The 25,029-nt window shown below is 33.6% G+C and overlaps 1 protein-coding gene across 1 annotated transcript in view; it reads left to right on the forward strand.

Annotated features, from left to right (window-relative positions):
* CSMD1 (CUB and Sushi multiple domains 1) overlaps positions 1-25,029 on the forward strand; it is a 519,811-nt gene that overhangs the window by 42,438 nt on the left and 452,344 nt on the right. Inside the window, 2 exon segments of the mRNA XM_077151716.1 lie at positions 5,185-5,373; positions 24,120-24,236. Of these exon segments, the coding sequence (XP_077007831.1) occupies positions 5,185-5,373; positions 24,120-24,236 (306 nt within the window).

The following is a 25,029-nucleotide window of genomic DNA, read 5'->3' on the forward strand; positions in this document are numbered from 1 at the left end:
GCCTTATAATAAGGTGTGCTTCCATAAATTGACCACTCAGAGAGGAGTTCTGGTTGCCATTTTTCTTTCGTTGCATCTGTAAATAGAAGAAGAAGAAGGAAAAACTATCCAAGTAGATTCATTTGTAGTAGAATGATAATTGTGCGTCAAATATTTCTGATCTCTTTAGGACTTTAGAAATCCTTATTCTTACTTTATTGGAAAAACAGGGAGCTATCGTCTTATGAGAGGACACTCCACAGTTGGGGAAAGATAATATATTTCCATTCAGTATAAAACTTTCCATTTTCCTGTTATATATTATAACCTGTTCAAACCAAAAGTTTAGAAAAAAGTGTGAAAATAACTTTGATCTGAACATATACCCATGCTTTCATGTTGCGAATTTCAGTGTTCTTTCCAGAATGCCCCAAACAATTTTTGTGTAGTCTTCTGGGTTAAGACATTGACAGTAGGTTGAAAAAATATGTAATTAGTGAAGGACATCTCACTGAAATTTTATTTGTTGTCACTTCAATTTATTTATCAAAAGTTGTATGAGATGACGGGCAATGGTAGCTCAGTGGCAAAGTTCTCACCTGCCATGCCAGAGACCTGAGTTCGTTTCCCAGTGCCTGCCCTTGTGAAAAAAATAATAATAATAATAAAAAGAAAAGATATATGAGAAACAAGGAAATGAGCAGAAGGAAATGAAGCAGAGGATGTGCCATTTTTATAAGAAAATTAGTCAGAAAAGTCCTGGGATTTTTTAAACTGTGGTTATCAACTGGTGTACTTAGCAGTTATCTCTGGGGCTTTATAACAAAACAGATGCTTGAGTGTCAGCTCAGATGTTCTGGGTCACTTTATCTATAGGTGGTATACAGGCATAAGTACTTTTTATCGAGCTCCGTAACTGAATCAGATGGTCCTCCTTATATAAAAAGCATGTTGAAGGAATAGTATTCCTCAAAGGTTATTGTTCATTAATACTCCCCTGGGAACCTCAGTAAAATGTAGACTACTAAACCCAAACTCCAAATATTCTTATTTGGTAAGTCTATGCTGAAGGCCAGAATTCTGAATTTTTAATCAAGTCCTCAAATGGTTACATTCAGGCACTGTCAAATTCTAGAAGTACTCAACTGAGGACTTGATTAAAATAAGGATACTAAATGAGGTGGACTGTTGATGCCAGCCCAGGGCCTGAATCTGTCCAAATGGGCCATGAGAAAAGCAGGCCTTATCAGGTTGGGGTTACAGAGGGAATGAACCTTCAGTCAGGTGGGAAATAAGGAGGCGCTGCAGCAATAGCAAAGGCAATGGAAAAGTAATTAATAGTTTGAATTCCTCAAATAAATGTTTATTGAGAAAGTGAGGGAGAGAAGCAGATAGGAAAAAGTGAAAAGCATGGAAAAGACAAAAATTACCAACCCCTTTATAATGTTGAATATTTCTATGGTCTGTGGAGGAAATTTATTCTGCAGCCAATCTGCAGGCAGTGGACAATAATCACACTTGCTCATCCAACACATTATTTTAAGATGGTTGGCCTATGGCTTGTGAATGATTTCTGTTATATTTTTATGCCATTTGAAAATAATAATATTGCTCATTTCTCATTTGTCTCTTGACACAAATGGTTGACAATTTAAAACCCCCTTGCTTTACAAAATTATTAATGACTCCCTTTCATACCCAGAGGCACACGGAAATCCACTTTCTATACATGGAGCATTGTAGGAATCATAGCCACATTGTATTTGAGGTTGACTCATTTTTACAGTGGTGCCAGGAGATAATGCAAGCTAATATAAACAGCATGAACTTCAGAAGCTTTTGTTGAACTGTATGAAAGAAAGTTGAGCTGTGCACCTAAAAGTGTAGTTCTATTTTGACAACTGAGTCTTATGAATCATCACTATTATAAATATAGTGTCCAATTACACCTAATCCTTGTATTATTCTATTCTTTATAAGTATTGTGGCTTAGTTTCTTTATATAGTAGCAATTGCATTGTTCTTCCACAATAATCATTTGCTTTGTTCGTTGTCGTTGATCTCTGAATGGCTCCTTTAAAATGCTATAATTTTATGGGAAATGCAAAATAAATGAAATTCTAAAGTGTATGCTTATTTCCCAATTAATTTTTAGAACTGTTCTTGGAAATTCTTACAAAAAATACTTTTAATAATATTTCAAGAAAGAAGAAAAATTCACTACATGTATGTGTTTTCTAATTGGGTTAGTGCAAAGAGTATGTCTCTGTGTTTGTGTGTATATGTGTGTGTATGCAGAGTGTTTTTTTCAGATGTGACTTTTCTTATGACCAAAAGAGAAATTGATTAAGACATATTGGTAACACGCACACATACAAGTGTGAGAAAAAGTGCGAGAGAGGCAGACTAGGGCTTAGATTTGAATCTCAGTAGGTACTATTAACATGTAAAATTTGCTTAATTTGTTTGCCTATTTCCACATTTGTAAAATGGGGCCTATAACCTCTATTTTGAAACTTTTAGGAGGCCATGAAAAGTGACTGCCCTAAAGTTAACCCTGTAAAAGGTCCTCCTGAAGAATAATTGCTTTCCATGAACTAGAACTTTTGTAAAGATAGTTAAGACAGGACCTGTTTGTATCAACTGTACTTTAATATAATCAGCATGAAGATGTCTGTGAAGCAATCAATTTCTTTCTCTTGCTAAACTGCAAAGTTATTCAGCCATCTATTTTACAAAAGCCACCTGAAAAATATATTTGTATCATTTCTGCCAAAAAATCATAGTTGCTTTGTTTCAGGTAAGAAACACTTGAAACAGAATCTGATATGTTAATTGTTTAAATGAAATCCATTGATCCCATGTTTTTATTGCCAGTGTTGGAGACAGGAAAGGAAAGAAAAAGTTCCAAGCAATATTTAGAAAGACAGTCAAACCTTTTTTTTCAAAGTCTATTTTCTAAAGAAATGATGAGTTGATTTTAGCTTATTTTAAAGGACTTGTTCCATTGGAGTAATTTCACCTGCTATGCAGTTCCATATATTCTTCTTGCTGTCATCTTGTTATAAAAATTCCTACATATGACCCAATTTGGGTGAATTGGTATTAGAATCTATTATAATTCTACCATGAAACATTTCTGTCCATATGTACTTTCATTTAAATGATTTGTCATGTAAAGGAGCCCAGTGTCTGCACATTTCACAACTCAATAGCCATGGCCATTATTTTGTAAATATAAACAAATAACTAATAGAATAATGTTGGTACTTGCCAGCAGTTGTGACTTTAATATTTTATTCTATTATTAAGATCAGTTTTATATATTAAGAATTGTTAAACTTCTGTACTTTTATTTTCCTCTTTTTTTCCTACATGTTCATGTGCAAACCTTGAAAGTCAAGTCTATGATGTTGTGTGAATAGTTTCACTACAATCTACACATTTCTGTGTGAATGCTATTCATTAATGCATTATTCTTACATCATCTAATTCCAATTGTTGTGCTAGGTTGCAATGCAATGAGTGTACCACAGAAAACCATTTTATGAAGTGGAATATTCCAGTTTACTATTTTTTCCAGATACCTAGAGACTAATCCATTTCTTTAGCAGAGCTTCTTCATTCCAGGGGCCATTATTTGTGAGAACTCTTGTCTTGACTTTGATAGGACAGAAACAGTCAGGTGGTCTAAAATACCCATTGCGTACATGGCATATTATATACATGTACAACTGTGGAGTGTTATAAAGAAGCATGAAACTGACAGATTGTGTCAGTGGTGTGTGTGTGTGTGTATATTTTGAGATGAGCAGGACAGCTGGGCTAATGTTTTTTTTGTTTTTCTGTTTTTCTTGGGCTAATGGATTTTATGGATTTTGAGATATCTAGATGGTTCTGGAAGAAATGTACTCTCATGTAGGATGGGAGGAATGGTTAACCATTGCTGACCTACTTTTTAAAAGAGCCATGACAGTTACATCCTTTTAATTAGGGTAATAAGTATGTATTAATTTTCAGGAAATTACATATAATGTTTAAGAAAGAATTCTTGGAGAAAGATGCCACTATATATTTTTTTTCTGTTTTTACTTATTTTTCTTTTCATTATTTCATTTGAATGTTTCACTAATATAATCTTCTCAATTATTTTCCCATATTGGACTGGCTGTCCTTCACATGGCCCTTATGCCTATTGAATCACCTTTTTATCTATACAAGTGGAGAAATATTATCATTTATTATTTTGAAAAAGTCATTCTTAAATTGAATTTTAAGACTTTGACTTTGTGGTAGAAGGTATAGTCATTACTTTCAGATGTCAGACTTCATTAAAATGTGTGCGATGATCAGGAATAATATACCAAAGACCACTTGGGAGAATAAACTACAGTGTGGACATTAATTTTTTTAATGATTATGATTTTAGTTCGATAATAATTTGAATGTCCTAAACTTTACTGAATTTGATTTATATAGCAACTTCAAGGTGTTTTAAAAATACATAAATATTACAATGAAACTTCCTTCCTTTATTCTCATTTCCCTCTATCTTTGAAATTCATTTTATGCTAAAGAGAAAAAAAATATGAGACAGAAAAAAATAAACTTTTAGAATGGCATTCGTAATTTCTCCACTTCATATAGCACTTGTTTTTTTTCACATCTTTTAGCATAGACTAATTGTAGCCATCTCAAAAGTGGCTGACTTAAGTGCAAATTTGAAAATTGTATAGACTTATGGAATGCAATTTTAGAAAATCAGCACTAGTACACTTTTAAATTGCTTATATATGTATGTGCTTGCTTATAAACATGCATATGTATGAATGTTAAAATATGACTGCCAAAACTTAACTGGAACACAAAATATAAAGTAAGGGGAAGGGGCAAGAGATGTAGATACAAAAGAAAATTCATTTAGCATAGTACAGGAGAAATGTAAAATTCAGAGTGGTCAATGACATGCAAAACTTTACTACTTTGCTATTGTCTGGTAAATAGTACAACAAAATAAATCTCTCTATAGAAAAGTAGGGTCAAATATTTGATGCATTCGTTTTTACATTAATGTGTTGTCAAATTCACTTAAATAATTTTCTAGGTCAATGATGTGTGGGAATATTTTACATGTATTGTAGCTTTAATATTTTTTCCTTTCTATGAACCAAACAAGTCCTTATATGCTTGTTTCTGTGCATTTAGGTGTGACCTTAGAGTCAGATTCTTGCCTTGATCCAGGAATTCCTGTGAATGGTCATCGGCATGGCAATAATTTTGGCATCAAGTCGACAGTGACTTTCAGCTGTCATCCAGGATATACCCTAAGTGATGATGATCCCCTTATTTGTGAGAGAAACCATCAATGGAACCATGCGTTACCTAGCTGTGATGGTAGGTGGAGTTCATCAAAACAGTACATCATAAATGCATGCAGAAAAAGTATAAATATTTAAATAATTTTGATGACATATTTTATGGAGATTATATTAATATGACTAATGTGTGTTTCTATTTGAAAAGTTGTACACTTTAAAAATAGTGTTTTAAAAAAAGTGTAACTGTTTGTAGCCTGAAGTATAACCAGAAGTTCTCTTTGTTAAGTAGAGCAGCTGTTTAGAAATAAATAATGGAATTTATGGGCTTTCTTTCTACTTTACCCCCAAACACTCAAACTTATATAGCTTCTTAGTTAAATGCATACTTTTACATACAGCATTTATTGAAGATAGCATGTGATACAACATGGGCAGTACATATATTCTAGATCATCAGATGTGATTTTCCTCTGAGACAGGTACAAGCCTCTAACAACTTTCGTGGATCTTCACAGCTTGTCTTTAGTTTTCTCTGCTACCTAATCTCTAGTAGAGCATTTTTCCTATGAGCGTATATTCTGGAACCAAAGATTGCAGAGACCTCCAAGTGATTTCTTGTGATGCCATCTACTACCTTTGCCCTGCATAGAACTTCTGTTAGAAACCTCAAAAATAAATGTCATTTTTGATTGTTGTGTATTATTATATTGGTCAGCTTTATATTATGAAATGTAGTCTTGATACAAAGTTGGGTAAATACAACATTTGTGATAATTTTTACAATACTCTGGGTGTTGAGCCTTTGACTATGAATCTAACTCCATCATAGATTGTTTCTATGGAAAAGGGAAAAAAAAGATGTATATTGTTTCATCTTCAGTATTTTTAATAGACTGTGGGCATTTTTTATAACATGATACATTTCATTCAGAAAATGCTTTGCATACTTTAAAATGATGCACCATAAATAACAAGGTTTATAATAGGACAATTATGTTTAGATGCAGATCATTCATTATCTTTGAACTCTGTCATCAGAGTACTAATCCAAATGATAATTGGTACACTAGGAGAGAATGTGAAAAATACATGTAGGTGATAACAGAAATGATGGACACTCTCTCAGGAAGCATTCAACATCCACCAAAACAATGGGGATGCTGGATTCTGGGCAATAAGAAAATGCAGGTAGAAGATGAGCTCTGAAACAGTAAGGCTGTCATTCAAGTGGGCACAGAAGGAGATATAACTGACAGGATGTAATATTAGTCATGAAAGACAAGAAGTAAACCTCACTGGGGAGGGAGATCTAGATACATGTCTTTACTTTTAATTTCCTAAAAAATAGATCTGGATGTGTTCCTTTTTAATGTAGATTAACAGATGAATTTTGCTTTTCCTGTTATAAGTGATAATTTTACTCTCATATCAATGATCTATATCATCTATATCATATCTGTATTTATATTTACCATATCTACATCTATCTGTCTATCTATCTATCTATCTATCTTTATCTCTTTCTCCCTATATATTATCTACCTTTTTCTAGGAAAAATTATGCAAGCAACCACATAATTTTCACATTATGTTCATACCATTTTACTATTTACCAATATTATATGAGATCACTAGTGTTATGGAAATATATATTGCAGTGGAATAAATTTAAGGAATTTAGGGATTGCCAAATATATATTCATAATTCCCTATATATTTTAGGATTATAATAGGAAGTGGCAATAATTATCTGGTGCCCTTTTTCCTTTAAATGAGTGTGCAACCTAGATTATGAATCTCCAGCCCCCACATTTTCCCTATATGAGGAATTAGAGCCAATTGCTATACTTCAATGCTAATGAGAAGAGCTAAAGACTTGTGAACAGTAGTTATACCTAAAAGTTTTTCTAGAAAGACATTTCTCCTTAATTTTATACTTTTTCTGTTAGACTCTAAACTCTACAGTAATATATCACCTTAATAAGTAAATAGAGAACCATAATATAAATTAATTTACCTATAAAAAACACAGCACTTAGTAAATTATTAATGTCAAGAAAATGACAACTTCCTTACTGCCAGAACTATTATTTAACATTGTTCAAAAGAACCTAGCTAATATGATAATTTAAGAAAATTACATTTATTATAACTTGTTTTTTAAAAAGAAAATTAATTTTTGGAATACTAAGAGTTCAGTATGGTGGCGACAAAAGAAATATAATAATATACATTAAAAAGCAAAAGTAAAAACTAGTCAGGAATAAATCTAACATGAATAAAACACAAAAGAATACCTCAGATAAGAACATATGTTCTGAGTCTAGAGAAGAATAATCAAATTTCGAACATATTTTTTCCAAATAAAGTTTAAATTTAATAAAATCTAATTAAAATTATATGGGAAATGTAATAGAAATTTACAAATATTTAAAATTTTCTCTGAAAGAGTCAAGACTCCAAATAACTAGGAAATATATATTTTTAAGATAAGCTTATGCCATCTGGCATCAAAGCATACCAAAAATTAATGATAATTGAAAAAATACGGAATTGGCACAGAACTACACAAACAGATTAGTGATACACTATTGGGATGATAGCAGTTTTCTGGGCCGACTTAGAAACTGAATAAACTAGCTAATTTTTATTTTCTGATAACAGCTTCATTAAGATCTTATTCACCCATTTAAAGAACATTTTTTCATCTCAGGAAGAAATGCTTTTTCATCTAGCTGTCACCTGTCATCCTCCAAATCATCCTAGTCATAGGCAACCATTAATTTACCTCCTAGATCTTTAGATTTGCCTATATTGGACACTTATAAATAATATCATATGATATGTGGTCTTTTTCTGACTGCATTCTTTCACTTAGCATCATGTTTTCAAGTTTCATCCATGTTGTAGCATGTATCCATACTTCATTCTCTTTATGACTGAAAAATGTTCCTTTATATAGGTATAACACATTTTGATCATTCATCAGTTGAAATGTATTTAGGCTGTTTCCAGATTTGCGCTATGATGAATAGTTTTACTATAAGTATTCACGTACTATTTTCTCTGAAAATGCGTGTTTACCTAGGGATGGAATTGTTGGGTCATATGTATGACTGTTTAAGAAACTGCCAGACTGCTTTTCAGTGTCTGCCCCATTTTACATTACCACCAGCAATATAAAAATGTTCCCATTTTCCACATCATCACCAATACTTATTGTTGTCTGACTTTTTAATTATACCCATCCTAGTGGGTGTGAATTGGAATCTCATTTTGATTTGGAGTTCTCTTGTGATTAATGACGTTGAGTATCTTTTCATGTGCTTATTGGTCACTGGTATAACTTTAGAGAATTGTTTATTAAGACCCTTGGCTCATTATTTTAATTGGACTATTCATCTTTTTATTACCCAATTACAAGAGTTCTTTATATATACAAGTTCCTCATGAGAAATATGATTTGCAAATATTTTCTCCTATTCTGTGGGTAATATTTTCACTTTCTTGATGACGTTCTTTGCAGCACAAAACATTTCAATTTGTGAGGAGTTTGTCTTATCTACGTTTTCTTTTGTTGCTCATGCTTTTGATATCGTATCTAAGAATCTGCTGTTGGAAGTCATTAAATCAAGGTCAGAGAATGTACCCCTTCGTTTTCTTCTAATGTACAGTTTATAGTTTTAGTTTTCACATGTAGGTCTTTGATTCATTTTGAGTTAATCTTTGTAAAAGTATGAGGTAAGGCTCCACTGCCATTCTTTTGCATAAGGGTCTCCAGTTGCCCGAGCACCATTTGTTGAAACAACTATTCTTTTCCCACTCTTGAGTCTTGGCATCCTTCTTGAGTATCAGTTGGCCACAGACACATGGGATTATTCTTGGGTTATCTCTCTATCTATACATAAGTTGTAACTCAGTAAGTTTTCCCACAGTAATCACTTCCATCAAGACCAAGAGCATGCTTACCAAAACTGAACATTACCATCACCCAAGAAGACTCCTTCATACCCCATTCCAGTAACTCCCCCCTCCAAATGTTACCAATACCTTGACATTATAGCACTATAGATTAAACTAATGAAATCATACAGAACGTATGCTTGTTATCCCAGATTCTCTCATTTGAGCTTATATGTGTGAGATCCATTCCTGTTATAGAAATTAGCTGTATTTCACTCATTCTCTATCTATACTACTTAATTGTATATATACACCTTGTTTTTTAAATTCCGTTTCACTGTTGATGAACATTTGAGTTGCTTCCAGGTTGGAGTAACTTTTCTTAGGTTTACTAGACATTTGGATATTCATTGTTGTTGTTTTATAAGTGCTCATTTCTTCTGCTCAATTTATGTAGTCATATGATTTTTTAATTGAATTATAGGAATTGCTTGTTTATTTGAATACAATATCTTTGCTCGATCTAAAAATTGCAAATAGTTTCTCTTTCTCTGTATTTAGCCTTTTCCATATCATCAAAAAGATGCCAATATTTTCATATGAGCGCTCATCCACAGGGCCAGGGTATGGACTTGAACTTGGTGGGGTCCATGATTCAGTCCATAATGCTATGGTATGAGGTAGGGGTCTGTATTCATCTTTTCACCGATATGGACATCCAAATGAGCCCAGGTCATTTTTTTATAAGACCGTGTTCTCTCCACCACACTGCACTATCATTTTTGTCATAGATCAAGAGACCATATGTGCATAGATCACTTATTTGGCGCTTTTCCTTTGCCTATTGAGAAATTTTGGTTTTTAAATCTTGGAAAGACTCCTAAGAATCTAGAAACAATAAATGAAACACAAGAAACCACTGATAGGTTTTACAATAGACAAATTAAAATTTATTCTATTAAAAATATAAAGAAGTAATAGAGATCAAACTATGGAAAATAACTACTCTAACCATGTAATATCCATGCTAAATAGTAATATCCTACAGATTGATTTGAGAAGAAAATTAGCAACCACAAAATTGAGCCAAAGATCTATGAGGAAAAGATGTACATAGGCAATTCACAGAAGATACACAAAGGGCCAATAAATGTTTTTAAAAATGTCCACTGTGGTATTAATATACAAATACAACATGCTAATCTCCTTTCCTTCTTGGATTTAATAGAAATTAAAAGGATGAAAGTATTTTAGATCACTGAGGGATTAAGGAACTCATTTTAGTTATTTGCGCTACTATCAGGAAAGTAGCATGATACACTCTTTTTGGAGGAAAATAAACTCAGGAAATAACAGAATAAAAAATAGTGTCTATGCATATATACAGTTACAGATACAACACATTATATACATAGAAAATGACAATAAACAGGCACTCTAAACCTTAACTGGACTGCTTTCCTCCTGGGAGATGAGTAGGCTATACCGGAGGATGAAATGAGACTTTCAGTTTTTAACTCTACATTTTTTGGGGAGTTCTATTACTATGTTTTAGTTTGGAGAATATTTTTTTAAATTACGCATATGAGTACTAGATCCATGTTAAAAGGAACCTAGCTACTGGATTAAAGAGCTGTAAAACCTGAACATGTCATAAACTGTGTGCAAATATTTGCTCTATTTTTAGATTATATTAAAAATAATTATAACAAAAACACTAACTCTAATATACTTAATTATTATTCATATATAACTGAATTTCAGCTGATATTTGTTATTAAATTATTAAATCCAATATTTACAATATAATACACTAATCATGAATAATTTTATTTAAATAATCATGTCATGCAAATACTTATGGTTTTATTGAATTCTGTTATGTAGGCTTACTAGTTTATTTTATTCATTTTGACTAGAAATGAAATGGAATCTAGAAATGGAACATATTTAGAAATGGAACAACTCTCTTTTTTTACATTTTCATTTGTAGAAGTTCAGCTGAACAGTATCAAGATAAATTCTACCAATTTATTTTAATTGCAGATTTGCACCCAAAGCCATGAAGTTTAAAAAAGTGAGGTCCTTTGATGATAATTAAAACACCCTGTGGTGGTGAAAGATAGCACCTTATTCTGCAAAGAAGACACCTCATAGTCATCAAGTTATCTAAGCCCTTGATTTTGTAGAGACAGTTGACAGTTATTAGTGAAAGATTTTGCCTGCTCCACTTTATGATCTGTAATTTTAATTTTGAATTGGATTCTTCTCAAAATGGACACATGCATTTAAATGCTCTCCATGAATTCTAGATTTAACATTGGTAACTCACATTTTTAAAAATTCGATATCTAACTAATATTATTTTCAACTTCTAACCAGCAGGCAACCTAGGCAGACTAATTGATTCATGGTTGTTTCCTCTTCTTTCCAAACACACACGACATTTTGTTCCCATTGTATAAATTTGTGTGCTGTGTTATCTGAATCATCCTCATCCTCCCAGAACAGATTCTTTTTGTCCTTCCTGAGAATTCTTTTTGATGGGTTCCAGGTCATCACCAGCATCACTGACTTTCCTGACCTCAAGTTCTCCTTATACGTAGTTCCATAAAGTTTAACTCTAAGCTTTTAATTCACATGCAGACCTTTATGTGTACACAAATACAGTCTTTCTGGTTTGATTTGAAGCTCATAGGGGTTAGAACTTGAGGAATCAAGAATAAAATACTTGAACTGGTTTTTGGGTGATGAATGAATTTCATCTATTCTAAGTAGCCAAAATGTGAAGAGGGATTTTAGGCAGAAAAAAATGGATAAAATCACCAGGAGCTGATGGACATGGTATAGTCTGTGACTTCCTGGAGGTCAATAAAGCAAACTGTATATGCTTTGTGATAACCTAATGAGATGCTGTAGAGATGCCATTTGTGTCTAACGACTTTCATAGAAAAGAAAGTCTCCTCAAGCATGTCATCTCTTTTAATGTCTCCTAGTTTAAATTATGTAAATAGAAATCTAAACTTTCCAAAGGAATTACAAGATAACTTATTGGCTTTGTTTCATTGGAACATTTTTTCAGATGAGAATAAATTTATAGTAAAGGATATTAATAAATCTGAAAACTTTGGGAGATTTTAGAGATTGATATGAGAGTTTAGTCATATATTGTTGAACTATTTTCATTTAATAATAAAAATCATCCCTCATAACCCTTTCTAATTTTAAGCAAACTGTTGAACTCCATCGCTTGTTATTGCAAAAAAAAAAGTATATCAATAGGATAGTGAAAACTTTAATAAAACATATCTCTAAAAAGGAAAAATGAAATGAGAATTAATTATAGTACTTTTTCTTACCATGAGGAAAGATACACTTTATCAGTATATTTCATATCTTCATAGCATTGCTAAGTATTTTTTCCTTTTAAATTAGTTTTTTTCTTTATTAAAGAAATTGTGAGTTTATACAACAATCATGCATAAAATATAGGATTCCAATATACCATCCAATTTTAGAACTGGTATGAAACATTTGTTACAATTGGCGATAGCACATTTTTATAATTGTGCTATTAGCTACAGAACATCATTTAATTTAGATTTCACTGTGCAGTTTCACGGATTTCTCAAATTTTTATTCTGTTAAAAGATATACAATAATATTGCCCCTTTTAATCACATTCAGATGCATATATTTCAGTGTGACCCTTGATTGAATTATCTCCATGGAGTTGTGGCTGCCCAGTTATGGATGTGGCCTTTTGATTAGATGGAGATGTGACTCAGCTCATTCAAGAACGGTCTTGATTAGTTTACTGGAGTCCTTTAAAGGGGGAAACATTTTGGAGAGAGTTCAGAGCTGACACAGACAAGAGGCAGAAAAAACAAAAAATGCTCTCCGGGGAAGGCTTTTGAAATGAGAAGCCAGGAGAGAAAGCTAGCGGAATTTGCCGTTTGTCTTCTCAGCTGACAGAGGAACCTTGAATGTCACTGGCCCCTTGTTGGGTGAAGGTATCTTTCTCTGTATGCCTTAGTCTGGACATTTTTATGGACTTAGAATTGTAAACTTGTAATGTAATAAATTCCCTTTATAAAACTTAATCCATTTTTGGTATATTGCATTCCAACAGCTTTAGCAAACCAAAAACACATGGCTTTTTTTGTGTTAATTTAAAAAAAACTTTAAATACCAAAACACACCAAATGCAAATATTCTTAACTTTTGATCATTCCATACATATATAATCAATAATTCACAATATCATCACGTAGTTGCACATTCATCATCATGATCATTTCTTGGAACAACACATGGCTTTTTGATAAATTTTAACGTCGAGAAGTATGAGTACTCCAACTTCATTCTTCTTTTTCAAGGCTGTAGCAAATCAAGACTCCTTACCTACTAAGTTTGATAATAGACTCTTCTATTTCTGCAAATAAGGTTGTTGGAATTTTTATTGGGATTGCATTGAATCTGTAAAGCACTTCGGGTACATTTGACATCCTATCAATAAGGGGTCTTCCAGTCCATTTACATGGACTATCTTTCCAAATATTAGATCTTCTTTGATTTCTTTTAAGCAGTGTTTTGTAGACTTCTGTGTACAGGTCCCTTACATCCTGGTTAGGTTTATTCCTGGATATTTGATTCTTTTAGTTTCTACTGTGAATGGAGTTTTTTCTCTATTTCTTCTAATTGTTCATTGCTGGTATAAATAAACACTGCTAATTTTTTTTTTTTTTTGCATTGCTCTTGTATCTGCCACTTTGCTGAATTCATTCATTAGCTTTAAGAGGTTTGTTGTCAACTTTTTAGGATTTTCAGTATATAAGATCACGAAATCAGCAAATAGCAAAGTTTTACTTCTTCTTTTCTAATTTGGATGCCTTTTATTTCTTTTTCTGGCCTAACCATTCTAGTAAGAAATTGCACTACAACGTTGTATAACAATGGTGATAATGAGTATCCTTGTCTTCTTCCTGACCTTAGAAAGAAAGCTTTAAGTCTTTCACCATTAAGTAGGATGTTAGCTGTGAGCTTTTCATAGATGCCCTTTATCAATATTGGGGAACTTTCTTTCTATTCCTAGTGTTCTGTTTTTTCAAGATGGGGTGATGGATTTTTTTCAAATGCTTTTTATGCATCAATTGAGATGATGCGTTGTCTCTCCTTCTTTGTGTTAATGTAGTATATTATGCTAATTGATTTTTTGTGTTGAAACAACCTTTCATGCCAAGGATAAATTTCACTTGATCGTGGTATATAATTCTTTTAGTATGCTGTCAAATTAAAATTTACTAGTATGTTGTTTGAGGATTTTTTCATTTATGTCCATAAGAGATATTCGATGTGCTTTTCTGTTTTTGTAATGTCTTTATCTGGCTTTGATATGACAGTAGTGTTGGCTCGAAGTATGTATTATGGAGTGTTCACTCCTATTCTGTTTTTGGGAAGAGTATGAGCAGAATTGGAATTGTTTCTTCTTCTACTGTTCAGTAGAATTGCCTTGCACAACCAGCGGGTTCTGGGCTTTTCTATGTTGGGAGGTTTTTGAATACTGATTCAATCTCTTTATGAGTAATTGGTTTTTTGAGATCTATTTCTTCCTGAGTCAATGTAAGTCGTTTGTACATTTCTAAGAATTTGTGCATTTAATTTGTGCTAATTCATTGGCCTACAATTGTGCATTGCATCCTCTTATAATCCTTTTTATTTCAGTGGGTTTGGTTGTAATTGTCCCCTTTTTTTACTAATATTCATTATTTGTATCTTCTCTCTTTCTTCTTTGTAAGTCTAGCTAAAGGCTTTTCTATTTTATTGATCTTTTCCAAGATCCAACTTTTGGTTGTGTTCATTCTCTCTATAGTTTTTCCATTCTCTTTTTCATTTATCTCCACTCTAATCTTTGCTGTTTCATTTCTCTTCTGCTTGCTATGAGTTTATTTTGCTCTTCTTTTTCTAGTTTTTCCAGTTTTGAGAATAGGTTTCTAATTTGTAAGTTTTGTTCCTTTTTAATGTATTCATTTGAACTTATAAATTTCCCTCTCAGCACTGCTTTCACTGCATCCCATAAGTTTATTTGCATTTTATTTTTATTTTCATTTGCCTCAAGATATATTCTGATTTCATTTGTGGCTTCCTCTTTAACCCATTGGTTGTTTGAGAGTATGTTGTTTTAATTCTACATATTTGAGAATTTTCCATTTCTCCCTCTCTTAATGATTTCTAGCTTCTTTCTATGTGAGTGGAACAGATATTGCATGATTTCAATATTTTTAAATTTATTCAGATTTGTTTTGTACTTAAAGTTTATTTTATCTTATGTTAATATAGCCATCTCAGCTCTATTTTGGTTACAGCTTGTATGATGTATTTTTTCCCATTCTTTCATTTTCAGCCTACTTGTATCTTTGAATTTAAGGTGAGTCACTTGCAGATAGCATGTGGCTGGGTCATGCTTTTTCATTCATTCTACCAATCTCTGCCTTTTGACTGGAGAGTTTAATCAATTTGTATTTAAAGTCCTACTGATAATGCAAGACTTTCTTCTGCCATTTTCCTATTTAACTATTCTGTGTCTTATGCCTTTTTTGCCCCTCAACTCTTTGGTTAATTCCTACTTTTACGTGTGTATGATTTTTTGTATTGTGCCTTATTGAAGCCTTCTCTTTTCTATCAGGAAATATTTTTCATCTGATTTCCTTGTGTTTATCATGAGGTTAAAGTTTAACATCCTAAATATATAACAATTATATCTAATTTGACACCAATTTGACTTCAATAGCATAGAAATATACTCCTCGAATACCCTTTTGGCCCCTGTATTTTTTTGGTATATCTTAGTATATTTCTGTATATTGTATACACAAAACCATAGATTTATCATTATTTTTGTATATTTGCATTTTAATACTTTTACAAAGTAAGAAGTGGAATTCCATAAAAAACAATATACTGCAGTAATACTGGCATATATAATTACACAAATGGTTATGCTTCCTGAAGGTCTTTATTTCTTTATGCTGCTCTAAGTTACTATCTATTGTCCTTTCCTTGTAGTGTGAAAAAAATTCCTTTAGCATTATTTTTATGGCAGGTCTAGTCATGACGAATTCTCTTAATTTTGTTCATCTGAGTATGTGCTAATCTTTCCCTTCTTTTTAAAGGAAAGTCTCACCAGATATAAATTCCTGGTTGGCAGTTGTTTTCTTTCCACACTTTTAATATTTCAACCGAATACCTTCTTGCCCCACAGGTTTCTGATGAGAAATCAACACTCAATTTAATTGGAACTCCTTTGTACATACACATTGCTTTTATCTTGCACCTGTCAGAACTTTTTCCTTGTTCACTGCATTTGATAGTGTGATCAATATATAATGATATATAGTTTTCTTCATATTTGTTCTGTTTGGTGTTCTCTGGGCTTCTGGAATGTACATATGAATGTCTTTTGCTAAGTTTGGGAAGTTCTCTGCCTTTATTCTTTGAGTATTCCTTCTGCCTATTTCTCTCTTTCTTCTCCTTCTGGGATCCCCCTAATGAGTATATTGATATGCTTAATGGTGTCCCAAAGGTTTTTTTTGACTATTTTCACTGCTTAGATCTTATTTCTTTCTGCTCCTCAGCCTAACTCATTTCAAGTGTCTTGTTTACATGTTCACTGAATATTTCTTCTGCCAGTTCCTATTTGTCCTTCAAACCTTCCTGGACTTTTTTCATTTCAATTAGTATGCTCTTCAAGTCCAGTAGTTCTATTTGGTTCCTTTGAAAAATTTCTACTCTTTACAAAGATTCTCACATTGCTTATTCACTGTTTACCTGATAGCTTCAAGGTCTTTCTATGTATTTTCTCTCATCTCCTTGAGAATTTTTAAGATCAGTTTTTAAAGGCTTTGTCTGGCATGTCTACATTCTCATCTTCATCGGTGTTTTCTGGGTTCTTATCTTCTTCTGTTAGATAGGCCTTCATTTCCTGTTTGGTTGTATGTCTTGTACTCTTTCATTGCACCCTATGCATTTTTTATATTTTGAATATTAACTCTGGTTTTTATTCCCTGAGATGTCTCTTTCTTTATTTTGTAAAGAGCTGCTATTAAGGCAGAGATTCTTTAGAGCTTTAGCCCACCTAAAGGAAACGTCTGCCTGGGTGAATGCAGTGTACAGAGTTTTCCCTGTTTTTCTGGACCTGTGTCTCATCCTGGGCTTTTGCTTGTTAGTTGTTTTGCAATTACCCTGTTCACAGGAATTTGGGTGTCCTTTTTGTTTCCAAGACAGGCCACTCTCTTCTGGGTGCTTGAAGCCAGCAAGTCTTTGTCCCAGATTTGTCTGCCTCTGTAGTTTCTTATACTCCTTTTATTGTCTCAAGCTGTTTTTGCATGGAGGGTAAATTCTTTGAAGAGGGAAAGCCAGAGAGGACTTTGCTATGTCAGTCTTTCCCAGCTAAAATAATGCAGAGATCCAGAAAGAGGGTGCAAAAAGACTCCAAAGTACCCTTAGGAGGAAATCAGAAATTGTTCCAGGATTTTCTTTCATGGATCTCTACAGCTGAGCCATCCTGGCCTGACCAGCAAATGCAACTGTTCAACTGACTATCCCCCACTGCCCTGAGGAAGTGCCTCTTCACCTGGTTAAATCTCTTCTGCCATGTCCCCATGGTTGAAAACTTTAGTGGAGGGCGTGGGGGCGGGTTAAACAATGCCATCCTCACAGTTGGGCCCCCAGCAATCGAAGGCACTAATCAAAAGCCTCTTTCAGTGATTGGCAGTGACCGCTCCTTTTACTGGAGAAGAGGATTTTTACATCCCTTACTGCCACCGGGAAGGTAGTCAGGGGCAAGACCCCATGGTACCCTGCTGCGAGAGGTGGGGATGGGCACTAGAAGACAGCATTCAGAGCAATTTATTGCTCTTTACTGTAATTTATCATCTTCTGCCCGTTGTTCTCTGGATGCTATACAATGTTTCTCTGGCCTCCAGACTTTCAAAATAGTTGTTTCAGACAGTTTTTGCTTGTTTCATAGTAGAAGCCTGAGTCCCAGAGCTCATTACTCTGCCATCTTCCCCAAATCTTCTCCAGTGAATTTTTAATATGTATGTTTAGCAGACTTCAAGTTTTGAAGAAACTAGTTCAGAGACCTTTAATCCTAATCTTATGAGCTTAGACCTAATTCTGCAGGTCAGAGATTTTAAACTGCAGTGCCAAGGGACCCCACAGTGCGGCCGCAAGAGTTTCTCTGGGGGTGAGATGGATATCAATGGGCAGGATTTGGGAATCCCTCCTCTGCTTCAATCTGAGTGCATCTAATTTACACCCTCTGCTTTTTCCTTTCTTATTGTTTGTTTTCCAACAATAAGGTTTCTTTTGAACAGAAAAGTATTCTAACCTAAATAAATAAATAAATAATATCCATTATTTCACAGTGCATGGAGAGTCCATGCATGATGATGAAGTAAAAGTAATCTAATTAAGGTTTTCCTGCAATCATAGGGTAAAAGCAGAAAAGTAAAGAAGAAAGAGAGGGAAGGAGAAAGCAAAGTTGTCACTGTTACTGGACAAAGACCATGAATTCTTTTGCCTGACGGCCTCTGTAACCAATTCCTTAGACACCAGGTTTCCAAAAAGAGAAAGAGTTTATTCCTGGGCATGTAGTAGGAGAGCAGATGGCCTAGTGGCCCCAAATCTGCCCCCCCCCCCCCCCAGTTTAGAGGGTTCAAGAATTTTAAGTATGTTAGCAAGGGGAAATGAGGTCATTTTGAATAGCAAATTCAAAGTAGAAAAGGAGACAGTATTATCATTATCATTTCAATAAGCAAACATGCATTGAAAAGAGAGGGGACAGGCTATCACTTCAGGACTAAAGATGTAAGCCAAAAAGAAGGGAGACACATTATCTTTTAATAGCAGAATCCAGCTGATAGGATTTAAAAATGTCCCAGACTGAAGCTAGTCAATGGCTGACTTCAAATTCTTTATTAGCATTACGGCTTTTGACCTATGAGAAAATGATCTGATAAAGGGCGGAACAGCTCTTATAGCCACAGAGGCACAAGATAAAAGCTTTTACAATCATTTCAGATATCATGGCAACTGGATTGCAATTTAGAGATTTATAGAATTTCCCTCTATCTATTCCAATATACCAAAAAGCAACAAGGAATTACTATATAATGATTCAGTCATCAAAATCATCCCTTAAATTCTGATTTCTTGGTTACAGGACCTATCAGAGATGATTCAAAGGTAACATTTCAAAGTCATTAGCAGGTAGTTGGAAATTCAACTGTGGTTCAAGAAAGCCATCAGTGTTTCAAATGTAAATGTGGATGCTTTAGGGGTTAAAGTTTAGATTTGACAGGGTGAGTACAAAAATGGTCATCTTTGATTTTTCCCTTTTTTCAACATCACTCTCATGTGTAAAATGACCACAGCCTCTTTATAGTATACATGCTTCCGTGCTTCCATTGTTGCTCTCTTCTAATTCAAATAGAGTACACATTTTAAAGTAAACTTATTTAATCTGATTGCTTAGGTCTTTGTGTTAAAAACTAACTTCGTAAACTTGAAACCTATAAGAAGACTGTGGGAAGGGTCTGAGGAGGTGAGGGATGGAAGATGACAATGGTGGTGACAAGTGTTCATAAGAATCCTTAGGAGGTCCATGCATTTTACTTGAAAGACTGGCAGGAACACGAGGACCCCAATGTGAATTGGCAAAAGAAACAGCAGACATCACAGGGACAACCTGTTCACACTGTGTGGTCTCTGACCTTCTCAATTCCCTGAACCCTTTTATCACTTACTCAATAAACAGCAACTTGGGAATGAAAATCTGAGCGGACACATGTGGACACATGTCCATCTCTTTGCTGTATCATCAGTCCACTGTATTCTAATTATGTAGAGGCCTCCTTTAAATTTGAGACTAAGATTTTTGTTCTTAAACACGTCGTGTTTAGTTATTGTTTTCTTGGTAAAGCATTTGCTACCCCAGCTAGAGTGTAAATTCTGGAATTCACTATTGTCAGGAACAGTGCTTTGAAAATAGTAACAAATTCTTAGTTGAATTCTTCTGATTTTTAGTGAATGTTTTTTTGAATGGATAGATGGATGGGTGAACAGTAAATGCTTGAAGGTAGAAGTGTCACTATAAAGTCCTGAAGAAAAATGGTTAAACAATTTACTTCACCTCATTGGGAAAGATCTCAAAATATGTCACCTTTTTTGGTCCTTGCCTCATATCTGTATATCTTAGTCTTCGATGAGAGTTTTCTGATATAATGTAAATGAGTCTTTGATGGTGGATAGGTATTATAAATAGAAAAGTAAAATTCAAGTATTTGAATTCTTAGGATAGCAAAAATAAAATTTTACTGCATGTTTTGCAACTTCCTAGCAAAGATGTTACAGTGCATGAAGAAATAGATTAATGTAATTCAAATTGTATGCAGCTATACTTGTAGCTCTACTTCAGTCTCTACTAAAGAGAACAAAGACATGTCTATATATGAATATGGTCACAGACTCATATGGACATTAAAATGAAAATCAGGTATCTTATTTTACCCTTTCCTTTCTTTAATTTTGGATGAGAATAGCAATTAAATTATCTCTACATCAAATCTCCTTTTCCTGAAAATCGTTGTTTTTAACAAAGTTATTTTTATTCAAAATCTTCATCATGTGTAAATTAGGTTGTGTTGTGTTTGCATACATATGAAGCAAAATTAGCACCAGAGTTCCTTTACCTATAATCCTCCACCAAACTTTGCTCCTAAATGGCACCATGATGATATTGATTAGTGATTTCTGGGTTCTGCCTTGTTGTATGGATGGATAATATCAAGCAGTGGTGGGAACATTTCTCTCCTGGATTTTTCCCTGAATATAATCAAACAATTTATATTGATGGAATTAGAAAATAGGATTTTTTAAATATTAATAAAGCTTATACTTTAAATGTAGCTGGCTATAAATTAATATTTATCAGTTTATATATGCAGATTTTAGGGTAAACACTGCTGATAAGTAACTTTGGATATATACTATCTCAGTGTTACATCAAGTAATTTTCATTCATTTTGGCTAAATCATAGATAAAAATCTGAGGATTTAATAAAGCAACTCACATGAATCATTGTTGCAATGAAAAGTTTTCAATGTAATTCTTTTATATTCAGGACTCCACACATTCCTTGCTTTCTTCTAACTACACTGTTCACTCCATTTCAGTTTCGTTTATTATAATATCATCGTTTCCCTGAGATATTAACAATGGAACATCACATGTTTAATCTGCACACCTCTTATCATTCTATGTCTACATTCACTGTGTTAGTGAACTCATCTAGTTAAATTCTTGCTCAGACCTCTTTTATGGAAATCAGACTTGTATATCCGATTACATACTCAACAGTTCCACATGGACATCCTCTCCGTATCAAGCTTTATATCCAAAACATACTCTTGATTTACCTCTCAAACCCTGCTACGTTTAAAGTCTGCCTTTGCATCCTGTTACCTCACACAGGCTATAAACCCTGGATGCCTTAGATTAGACGTTTCTAAAAACTTGCTTTAATTGGGACATTTTCGTTAGAACAGCAAACTTGTGACTTATTAAATTCCCCCTTTTTAAAAAGCCATTCCATTTTGGGTATATTGCATTCTGGCAGTTCACAAACTAGAACAGATTTATTGATACCCCTTCAGAGTAAAATATAGAATCAAGAATCATTGTTATTTTAAGATGTGACAATCTAATGAGAAATTGCTAAAATACTCTAGATTTCATGAAAAAGTTTGTATTTGCTGATTGTTATATATTTCTTCACATATAGTCGGCATATTAAAAGAGTTTACATCAGGTATCAGTTGTTTAACAATTTTAATAATCAGTTATTTAAAAATGATAAATAATTTTGTCTCGTTCAAAAAGGAATTGCAAATAAATATGTGCAGAGAATAAGAACCAATTAAAAGAGAGAACAAAGACATCTTCTTAAATCAGTGGTATGGTACAACAGTGGCTGACAGCTTTTTGGTGTCCTCAGACACTGTCCTCAGCTGTTTATGCTATATTAACTCATTTCATTCTCACAGGAACCTGGGAATTTGATGCTATTTTTACCCCACTTTTACATATGATGATATTGAAAAAGAGAATTCGAGAAACTTGCTCAGTGCCACTGACCAGTAAGTGGAGGTGCTGAAGTGAGGAGCTGGGCAGTCTGGTTCTAGAGTCTTGGCTGGTGCTCTTGTTTGCAAGCTGCCAGAATGTGACATACCAGAAATGGAATGGCTTTTAAAAGGGGGAATTTATTAAGTTGCAAGTTTACAGTTCTAAGCCTGTGAAAATGTCCAAATTAAAGCAAGGCTGTAGAAATGTCCAATCTAAGGCACCAACAAGAGGTTACCTTCACTCAAGAAAGGCTGATGGAGTTCAGGGTTTTCTCTCTCAACTGGAAAGGCCCATGACAAGCGTGGTGACATCTCCTAGTTTTCTCTCCATTCTTTTTGTTTCATGAAGTCCCCCCAGGGGCGTATTCCTTCTTTCTCTCCTAAGGTCTCCGGCTGCATGGGCTCACATGTTTCTCAGGGCTCTGATGGATCTCCTGGCTCTTTCCAAAACATTTCCTCTTTTAAAGGATTACAATAACTAATCAAGACCCACCTTGTTTAAGATCCACCTAGAACAGGTGGAGTCACATCTCCCTCTAATCAAAGGTTAATACACACACAATTGGGTGTGTCACATCTCAGTGGAGATAATGTAATCAATTTTCCAAGCTGTAATGCTGAATAGGGATTAAAAGAAAGGGCTGCCTCCACGAGATGGATCAGGATTAAAATATGGCTTTCCTAGAAAACATAATCCTTTCAAAGTGATACGGCTGGTAACAAATGTGGATCTTATAACCAAAAATGGAGATGTTTGGAGAGAATACCTAGACTTGATGACTTGGTGACTTGATGACAGACACATGGCTGTTTGCTTGCAGTACTAAACTAAAAACTTATCTTTCCTATCTCCTAGTTTAGTGCTTTTTGACTCTATCTTTGACTCCTTTTCTGTTCAACTTTTCTATTCACTGTGAAGCGTTGTAAGTTTGAAAATACGAAACAAAATAAAAATAAGCAAGAACATGGGAATATCAATGCTCGCAAAAACTAAGGCATATAGGCTTTTATTCAAAACATTCAGTACCTGTTAATAACAATTAATAGCTAATATGTTTTGAGTACTTTGTATATAATGGACACTTGTAAACTGTGTTTGTTACAATGGCAATCATTGTAGGTGATAGGTAATATTACTATTTCCATTTTATAGATAAGAATATTATAAAAGGGAGAAGGCATGCAACTTGCTAAAGATCACCAAGCTAGCAAGTAGCAGAGCCAGGGTTTAATCAGAACTTTCTGACATCAGCTTTCAAGCCCCAAAACTTCTCTATTATGATGACATCCTAAATGCTGCTACTTACCATTTGAAATTATTATCATTTTCATTCTTTCAAAAATGAGTTTCATAGGCAGTTTTGAAAATGGTGCACTTTATTTGGGGGATTTAAAGTCACTGAAGTGCTACTGAGAAGACTAGCATCTATAATATACACAAAACCTGCAGCATTTCGGCAACTGCCTGTGTGCTAGCTGGGTTTCTAGTTTACCTGGCGTACCTTAGTCTGTGTTCTTTTATCTAGGTTATATACTGTTTAGGATACCTGTTTGTGAGCTGGCATGTTGTAATTGCAAGCAAAATAAAATTCGGGTTTTGTTTTGTTTTCCAGGGACATGACATTAGATCTTCTTTTAGTTGTTAGGCAAATTAAATGTCCTTGTAAAATTTTTTTATGCTAGCAATTATTGTGAAATTTTAATAGTATAATAATTTTTATTTATTGTCTTAAGCCCTATGTGGAGGCTACATCCATGGGAAGAGTGGAACGATCCTTTCTCCTGGGTTTCCGGATTTTTATCCAAACTCTCTAAACTGTACATGGACTATTGAAGTATCTCATGGAAAGGGTAAGAACACGATATATATTGCAAACATGCAATAATAAGATCAACTGTGGGCAAAGAAAAAGTATCATTCCGTGAATTAGAAAGATAATTTCCTAATATATATTGCAACTGTTAATTTTGATTTTTTAAATATTTGAGAATAAAAATTGTCCTTAAATTATCAGCACTACAAACAAAATCAGATTCCTTTTTTTGCTTGACATCAGGTTACTTGGATGCATGCATATAAATATAAGCTTGAAAATCTAGTATAATGGTAAGAATAGAGGAATAAATTAAAGAAAATATGAATTCATTAAATAAAAGGAAAAATGAAAAATAAGCTGAACTTCTAATTTCTCTGAGAAATTAAGGATATTGTCTACATTTTCTGGTTAGTCAATATTATTACACATAATAAATAATTTATGTTCAAATATCCAAGTGATGTTTCATGAAGTGGACATTATTTATTTTACAGATGAGTATATTGAAGATCAAAAAATGTAGCTTGTAAACCCTGGACTTAGGACTCTATGCTGGATATCTGTTTTTGGCTAGATGTTTTTTTAATTTTTAATTTTTAGGGAGTCAATTTGAAATTTTGACCTCATAGATATTATATAGAATTTGTCTTCAAGATTTGAACTCAACTTGACATTAAATTACTATATTTCATTATATACATTGTTATACTACACTACCAAGAATACAAAATAAAGAAGAGCTAAGGGAAATTTTTTTTTTATTTTATACATGGGCAGGCACTGGGAAATGAACATGGGTCCTCTGGCATGACAGGCAAGCATTCTTG

Source organism: Tamandua tetradactyla, chromosome 3 (assembly GCF_023851605.1).
Source record: "Tamandua tetradactyla isolate mTamTet1 chromosome 3, mTamTet1.pri, whole genome shotgun sequence".
NCBI lineage: Eukaryota > Metazoa > Chordata > Mammalia > Pilosa > Myrmecophagidae > Tamandua > Tamandua tetradactyla.